Below are 9,009 nucleotides of genomic sequence, written 5' to 3'. Positions count from 1 at the left end.
CGTTAGCACAACGCAGTTGATGTAGTCGTACGTCTTCACGGCCCGACCGATCAAGCACCGAAACTACGGCACCTCCGAGTTCTAGCACACGTTCAGCTCGATGATGTCCCTCGAACTCCAATCCAGCCGAGTGTCGAGGGAGAGTTCCGTCAGCACGATGGCGTGGTGACGATCTTGATGTTCTACCGTCGCAGGGCTTCCCCTAAGCACCACTATGATATTATCGAGGTGGACTATGGTGGAGGGGGGCACCGCACACGGCTAAGAGATCTCAAGGATCAATTGTTGTTCCTTTGGTGCTAGCCTTGCCCCTCTATTTTTATGTTGAGCCCCGGGGTCGAAACTTGGAGCAAAAGCCTCCTCAAAGTCGGTTTTGCCCGAAAGGCAAGAGTCCCACTCGGACTCCAGGACCAAACGCCACAGTCCTTGGCATCTAGCCCAGACGCCATGGGCCTCGGCGTCTGGCCCAGGGCCAGATGCCACGGTCTCTGGCGTTTGGCCCCCTGGCCTCCGCAAAACTCCTTTTGCACCGACCTAAAGCCTCATGGGCTTGACCCCTTGTCCTAACCATATCATCCAATATATGAATCTTTACGTCTCGACCATTTCGAGACTCATCATCATGTCCCTGATCTCATCTAGGACTCCGAACTCCTTCGGTACATCAAAACATATAAACTCATAATATAATTGTCATCGAAACCTTAAGCGTGCGGACCCTACGGGTTCGAGAACAATGTAGATATGACCAAAACACATTTGCGGTCAATAACCAATAGCGGAACATGGATGCTCATATTGGCTCCCACATATTCTACGAATATCTTTATCGGTCAAACCGCATAACAACATACGTTGTTCCCTTTGTCATCGGTATGTTACTTGCCCGAGATTCGATCGTCGGTATCTCAATACCTAGTTCAATCTCATTACAAGCAAGTCTCTTTACTCAATACATCATCCCGCAACTAACTCATTAGTTAGAATGCTTGCAAGGCTTATAGTGATGTGCATTATTGAGTGGGCCCAGAGATACCTCTCCGACAATCGGAGTGACAAATTCTAATCTCAAAATACGCCAACCCAACAAGTACCTTTGGAGACACCTGTAGAGCACCTTTATAATCACCCAGTTACGTTGTGACATTTGGTAGCACACAAAGTGTTCCTCCGGTAAACGGGAGTTGCATAATCTCATAGTCATAGGAACATGTATAAGTCATGAAGAAAGCAATAGCAATATGCTAAATGATCGTGTGCTAAGCTAACGGAATGGGTCATGTCAATCACATAATTCTCCTAATGATGTGATCCCATTAATCAAATGACAACTCTTTGTCCATGGCTAGGAAACATAACCATCTTTGATTAATGAGCTAGTCAAGTAGAGGCATACTAGTGACACTCAGTCTGTCTATGTATTCACACATGTATCATGTTTCCGGTTAATACAATTCTAGCATGAATAATAAACATTTATCATGAAATAAGGAAATAAATAATAACTTTATTATTGCCTCTAGGGCATATTTCCTTCATTTGAATCCTCCAAAACCCTTCCCTTTACATTCTTACAAGTTGCATGCTTTACTTTCCGCTGCTCATATACTCTTTGCATGCTTGCTTGCTATATGTTGTGAATGTTAAACTTGTGCCTAAACTCCACTTAAACCTAAAGAAGTTAAAAACTGCAACTTTGGTACTTAGTGTCTAATCACCCCCCCCCCCCTCTAGACACCTCTTCTCAAGGTCCTACAGTTGGAGACTCCTAGGCGGTAGGAGTGCTCCGGTGAGGAATCAACTTGTGATTTGCCCCCGGAAAGTTTGTGAAGGGAAGCCGCCTCAAGGTCTACCACTAGTGGTTGAGAAACGCCTTCATGGTGTTGTCTCAAAGGGAGAATAGGGTGAGCCTTCGTGGCGTTGGTGTGCCTTCATGGTAACATCCACCTCTCTAACGGTGACTAGCTTCCCTCCAAGGAAGTGAACATCGGGATACATCCTCGTCTCCGTGTCTTCGGTTATCTCTAACCCTAGCCACTACTTGTGGTTTACTTTGGTCCCTTGACCTTGCATTCACTATATATTGTTGTCCTCATTATATTGTGTTGGCTATTTCCTTGAAGAGATTATTTAGGCCTACACTTTATATCCCGCAATTCATACTTGCTACTATTGATATATCTTGTGTTTAGTGTGAATTGCTAAGTTGTGTCATACACTTACATATCTTGTGATATTGCTCAAGTAAGTTTGTGTAACTTACTTGTGCTTGTTAGTATCCTTGTTGTGCTCACCTCATTTACATTAAGTTGTTGGTGCACTTAGTTGAGCCTAGTATATTTAGGATTTGTGCTTGAAAAGTATCTGTTTAGTTTATTTCCGCATTAGGATAAAGTCAAATCCATAGAAGTTTTTAAATCGCCTATTCACCCCCCCCCCCCTCTAGGTGACATCGTGGTCCTTTCACCACTCACGAGGCCCGTTCTGATGGAGCCACTTTCATGGAATCACCATTTTGCCCCTACCATTGATTAGCCCTTTCCAGAGCATCATTATTCCGCCAGATCTTTTCAACCAGGCCATCACACTTCTTCCCGATGACCTCCTCGGTCCGAAGACAAGCCAATCATTTGATGTATACCCTAAGTGTTCACTATGTGTTATTCTTGCAAGTTGGTAGTTTTAAACTTGTGCTTGTTTATGCTCGCATACTTTTGCTCGGATAAAATGCTTACGTTGTTTACTTGGTTGCACGTAATGATATTGATATTAGACCACCAATGGCTCTTATGTAGAGCTAATTTGGATCTAAGTTGATATGCTTTCATACTGTTGTACATTTCTCTATCAGGTGTATGACTAACATGGCCAGGTGAAATGCACTTGAGGTAACGGTAATGAATGGGAAACTAATAATAACAACCTCCTCTACCGTCTAGATCGAGTCATAGTGCCACTGAGTTGGAATCCCTCATGCGACCACATTTGTATTTATAGGAAAGCCCTAGCTCGGTTTATACTTATGAATTTTAAGCGTATCACAAAAGAGGGATGGTTGGATAGTCAGTATTTCCTTGATCCCCAAATTGTCGCCAACTATGAGAGCCGGAGCTGGTATGATTGTGTGTTAGAAAGTATTGCATCCAGGAGTGGATGAGTTGTGCCACGAGGTGGTAGGGCCCCAGTTCCTCTCTCCCAAGACTATCATGTGGGTAGTACGTGGTGTGATAAGAGTGTAGGCCAACTCCACCGCGCGACCCCAAACGGACGTCCGTTTTGTCCGGATTCTGTCTGTTTGGGTAGGGCAATGGGGTCGTGTCCGGGCCTGTCCTGGGATGCGGTGGCCGTGCGCCCAGCGCGTGGCCGCATCCGTTTGCCCCATCCCGTCCGCCAGGGCCTAAAATGCCCATATTTTCATATGAAAACAAGTTTGCACGTCCAAATATTAATTGTTTGAAAATTAAAATAGTTTTACAACTCAATCGAAATTGTCTCTAATAAAGATAGTTTTACAAGCAAATCGCAATTGTCTTGAATGAACATAAAACAAACTAGTACATCTATCGGTTACCAATATGCTCCCACACGTACTCAACCAAGTCATTTTGAAGAGCCTTATGAGTGTGCCAATCACGCAGCTCATGATGGAACTAGACAAACTGATCAAACGTGGCCGGTTCTTAGTGCAGGGGCTCAACATTATCACCTTGAAAATCAAATCCTTGGTCGAAGATACTGTCATCACGCTCGTCCTCGACGATCATGTTGTGCATGATCACACAAGCAGTCATCACCTCCCAAAGCTTCCTTTCATCCCATGACAGTGCAGGGTATCGAACGATGCCCCATCGGGATTGAAGCACACCAAAAGCATGTTCCACATCCTTTCTAGCACTCTCTTGCATTTGGGCAAATCTCTTTCTCTTCTCACCTTGGAGCTTCGAGATTGTCTTCACAAAAGTTGACCACTGAGGATATATACCATCAGCTAGATAGTATCCTTTGTTGTACTGGTGGCCGTTGATCTCAAAGTTGACAGGTGAGGAGCGGCCTTCTGCAAGCCTCGCGAAGACTGGAGAACGTTGCAGCACGTTGATATCATTGTGAGAACCTGCCATGCCGAAGAAAGAATGCCATATCCAAAGATCATGCGATGCCACCGCTTCTAATATGACAGTGCACTCGCTGACATGCCCCTTGTACTGGCCCTGCCAAGCAAATGGACAGTTCTTCCACTCCCAGTGCATACAATCTATGCTGCCAAGCATGCCTGGAAAGCCTCTAGCTGTGTTGGTCGCCAACAATCTCTCTGTATCAGCGGCAGTTGGCTGCCTCAAGTACTCTGGGCCAAACACCTCGATCACAGCCTGGCAGAACTTGTACATTGACATCAGACATGTTGTCTCGCTCATACGCACGTACTCATCCACCGATCGCTTGGAATTCCATACGCAAGCATGCGGACGGCCGCGGTGCATTTCTGGTAAGAGGAGAACCCAAGATTGCCAAGGGCATCCGTCTTGCACTCGAAGTATGGGTCATGAGCAACCACTCCCTCTCGGATACGATTGAACACATGCCTTGCCATTCGAAAACGGCGACGGAATTTATCCGGCTTGAAGAGCGGTTTGTTGGAAAAGTAATCAGCATAGAGCAGGGCGTGGCCTCTCTCCCTGTTGCGGTTCAGGTTGGGAGCACGGCCAGGGACTGACCCCCTGTACCGTGGAAGCTGCCGTTGAATGTGGTCGTGAACGACCAGTGCAGCCACCACAAGATCTTCATCATCCGACGATGAATCATCCGATGAACAAAGGAATTGGTGGAAGAAAAACTCGTCTCCACTGTACATACCTTTGTGGGCAAAATGTCGAACACCTTGCGGTCGTGCTGGCGAAGAGGCCGCGATGATCACCTCCACGCAGCAGGGGTGGTTGTCGGCCGGCTACTGGCCGCTCTGGAGCCGTCGGAAGCTGTCGCGGCCGCCGTGGTACGTCACCGGCGGTCGTGTCTCCTCTGCCACCGGCAAAGACGGCGACGGCCAAACCTCCTCCGAACGACGGCCAAAACTACGGCGAAAGCGCGGGCGTGGTGGCGGCCATGTCTACACGTGGTTTGGTATGGATGGCCGGGGGCTGCGCGGTGAGGAGGCGGTCAGAGAATAGCGGCGGCGTTGGCGGCGAGGCAGGGCGGGAGACAGAGGGTCGAAGCGTTGGGAGGGAGGGACTGCTAGTGTCCCCGACAGGCGGGCCACGGGAGGGACAAGGGCATGCGTCGCGGCCGTCCGCGCGCGTCCGTTTCACCCCAAACCGAGCGCAACTTTGGGCCGGGGATGGGTCGAAAACGGACGGATTCCGGACATTTTTCCGTTTGAGGCCGCGCGTTGGGCCGCGCTATCCGTCCGTTTTACCCCAAACGGGCGCACCCGTACGAGATGGGGTCGCACAGTGGAGTTGACCTCACGCTATAGAAGGGATTTATTGGACTATTGTCCATACTGTGGGTACAATGCACATCCTCTGCAGAGCATAAAATCTATCCAGAGTAGCCGCATCCTCGGTATTGGACATAGTTCGTACTAGGTCACACTATTTGGTCTCGTCGAATTCAAAGCTATAAATGAAATATGAAACTGCTAAAAACTACCCGTGGAAAGATGAGGTATGTCAGACTTATAGTGGAATGGCCTTGACATCTGTGTATGTCAGGATATTGAGGATAAGCCACTAGATGGCTATGAGAAAGATGGTCGGAGGACCACAAGGAAGTAAGAGATGGTCGTGCAGCAATCATGTTAATGACTTGGACACCATGTTGATTTGTGCTTTATCTTGATCATATTGTAGGTATTTCAGTTATTTATCTTTATTGTTATTCACACCCTAATAGTTAGCATTGTTAAGATAATTGATAGATGTTTGTAACAGCCCAAGACAGAAACCTCATTATTTTTGTGATATGTTCTTGCTTGTGATGTTTGATTATTTTGTTTTTGCATCATGCATCATGACCATCTTTGCTTCGGTGTTTGCATATTTATTTTTTGTCGTTATGATCTAGTGTGAACCCCATCATCTTCTTGCGTATTCATTTGCGTCCGGGGCCCAATTCATATCCAAACCAAACCATGATCAAGTGCTCAAACCCTTCATTAGCTTCTTTCCTCTTTCTCTAATTATTGCAAGTGACATTTTCATGTTCCAAAAATTGTTCAATATTTTCCTATAAATACTAGATCAAGCCAAGACCACCTCCTCCAGTTTTAAGATCATTTGGAAGTGTTTTGGTTGGGCTAAGGATTTATTCAAGCTTGAATTATTTTCAAACTTGTTTGAATTTGTAGTCTCTAAAAATTTCCAGAGCATTTTTATTTAAATAGTGCACTTTTCCAGGAGTCTGGGGATATTTTTTTATCTCTCAGCTCTTTCGCCTAAACCCCCTGTTAGTTTTCTTCTAATTCTGTGTATGCTGAAAACAGAAAAGAAGAAGAAATCAAAACAGGAAGAAAACCTTACCTGAGCCCAGCCGAGCCGGAGCCCAGCCCACCTGTACCTCTTGCTCTCTCCTGCCTGGTAAATTCCAGTCATGCACTGGACCGGCCCCACCTGTCATCCCCCCACCGTGCACCTTTTCTTCCACCTCGATCACATCTCTCTCACACAGTAACTCTCGGCGAGGAGCACACATGGCCACCATGGCCACGGCACCGCGCCAGCTCGTCCTATTAAACCCCCACGCCTCGTCCTAGGGTTCGCCCCTCCTCCTCTCTTCCTCCTCGCGCCGCCGCCAGGTAAGCAGCCAGTTCCACCGCGCCTCATCCCCCAAGCCCGACGCCATGGCCGGGAGGAGCCGGGGCTCTCCTCCGGCGTAGCAAGCTCGCCGGCGACTCCTTCTTCCTCCACGCGCATCGCGACGCCTCCGCGACTCCATTTCGCGTCCTCCCCGATCCGGATCGCCGCGCCCTGTCTACCTCCCCTGCTTCATCTTCTTCACGGAGCCGAGCTTCACCACGATCAGCGCGTCCTCGAGTCTTCTCCGTCGCGTCTCCGGCCGCCTCGTCTTGTCCTACGGGACCTAGGTGAGCAGCCGCTCCTCCCAGCCCCTCTCCGGTTCAATTCTGTCGCTGTAGCCGCCGATCCCATCGTGCCCGAGGCCAGGGACGCCCTAGACGACCATGGCAGCGAGCTCAAGCTCGTTGCCCTGCCTCATTCGCGCACACGCACACACTCAGCACCCGCGCCTCCTCATGCACACACGCGCTCGCCGCGCCTCGCGCACACCCGCACCATGCGCAGCAGCACGCCCGCCTCGCCCGCGTGCCTTGCACTGCCTCGTCTCGCATGCCCCATTTTCTCTTCCTGGCCCGCGCTTTTTCCATGGCCCCGAGCCGAGCAACGCTCGAGCTCGAGTGCCCCGCAGCCCTCTGCTTGCCCGCGCTCACCCGCACATGCGTGCGTGCCCGCGCACGTACAGCAGCTCTCCCGCAAGCCGCGCCGTGCCCACACAGCTCCTGTCGCCGCTCCTCGCCATGTTGTGCCGCGCCCGAGTCGAGCATGGGCTCCTGCTCGAGCGTTTGCACGCGCGCGACCGAGACAGGTCGCATCTTGTTTCATTGTTACTTTGGGGAGAAAGGTGGTTCTTTTATCTTGTGTGGTGATTTCTGGATGATATCATTGGTTGTTTATCTTAATCTTGTTCATGCCAGGCCACTAACTGCTACTCGTTTTCCTCTCAATGGTTTTCCTCTTCAGAAACAGTTGTTAGCCAAGATGTGGGTGTTCAACATATTGGGATCTTTCTGGGATCTTCTGATCAAGATACGCGCGTTCAAGATGTTTGGATCTTTCAAGGATCGTCTGATAAAGATGTTGGCATTCATCGGCGGCGTTACGAGTCTGTTTCTTGTGGGTAACAGCGTCTCGGATCCATCACCAGTGATTGAGGCACTCCGCAGCCTCAACGCAACATCCATAACGTGCGACGCCAAACAAGTGGCTCATCACTACAAGAACCTGGCCTTCGATGTTACTTTTCTCTCCATCGCAATGGCCCTCGCAGCTTGTATTGTTTATCTTGTCAAGATCATCGTTGATGCCGGTGCCCATGAGGCCATGAAGAAGAGCAGGAGCTACGCGAGGCCGGTCCCACCACTGCCGCGCAGGCTGCCATTGATCGCACCCTCGCGCCTAATGCTTCTAAGGCCGCCTCGGATGCCGAAGCAGAGGCTGTCCAGGCCGAAGCGGACGCCAAGCGCGTCGCCGCGGAGATGTGCGCCGCCTTCGACAACGCCCTCAAGGTCAAAGAGATCGCCAGATCCGACGCCAATCAGGCAATCGAAGCTGCCCAAGCCGCCGATGAGAATTTGGCCCAAGCCAAGGCCAACCCTGTCGACGACGTCGTTGCCGCGCAGAAGAGGATCGAGGACTTGGAGATGGCTGTCGACGAGGCGGCTAAGGCGGCAACTCAAGCCGAGGAGACAGCTGCAAAGGCGGACAAGGAGCTCGACTTCATCGACAAGGATCTCAAGGAAGCAAACGACGAGGTGAAGCGGAAGACCGATGCGACTCGGGCTGCCAAGAAACACGCCGAGGCTGCAAAGAAGACCGCCGACGCCGCCAAACTCAAGACCGGTATGGCCCGTTTCCCTCTCTGGAAGAGGTTGATTCTGCCTGTTTCAGTTTGCCATCATAGTATGCTTGTACGCTTGTGTTGTCGCAATCTTTTCTTTCACGGAGCTGCTTGAGTACAAGACTGATTGTGTTCGCTTCGAGGGCGATTCAGGGAGTCGCCATGTTACCCGTACAGCCTTGTCAGTCTGCAAGTACATGTTGTTTGTGGCATTCTGCTGCCTCCATCTCATGATCTTTCTTGGGGCATGTTGCAAGAACTGAGTATGGCAGATGTAGAGATGATAATGATGCAGTGTTGTAATTGTATCGGGATATATGTCCTTCTGGCTCTGTCTAGAATTGGGCTGCATGTGGTGTTGTAATCATGATTTATTATGAACAC

The 9,009-nt window shown here is 49.6% G+C and overlaps 1 protein-coding gene across 1 annotated transcript; it reads left to right on the top strand.

Moving 5' to 3' along the window:
• The first annotated feature begins 6,768 nt into the window (after positions 1-6,768).
• Positions 6,769-8,977, top strand: LOC119306284. The gene is made up of 2 exons (XM_037582551.1): positions 6,769-7,075; positions 7,749-8,977. Exon 2 carries the CDS (start codon positions 8,264-8,266, stop codon positions 8,738-8,740), a length of 477 nt encoding a protein of 158 aa, XP_037438448.1. The 5' UTR covers positions 6,769-7,075; positions 7,749-8,263; the 3' UTR covers positions 8,741-8,977.
• The last annotated feature ends 32 nt before the right edge of the window (positions 8,978-9,009 follow it).

The sequence above is a fragment of the Triticum dicoccoides genome, chromosome 1B, assembly GCF_002162155.2.
Source record: "Triticum dicoccoides isolate Atlit2015 ecotype Zavitan chromosome 1B, WEW_v2.0, whole genome shotgun sequence".
NCBI lineage: Eukaryota > Viridiplantae > Streptophyta > Magnoliopsida > Poales > Poaceae > Triticum > Triticum dicoccoides.
The sequence above is the reverse complement of the archived record's forward strand: the minus strand, read 5'-3'. Positions and strand labels throughout refer to the sequence as shown.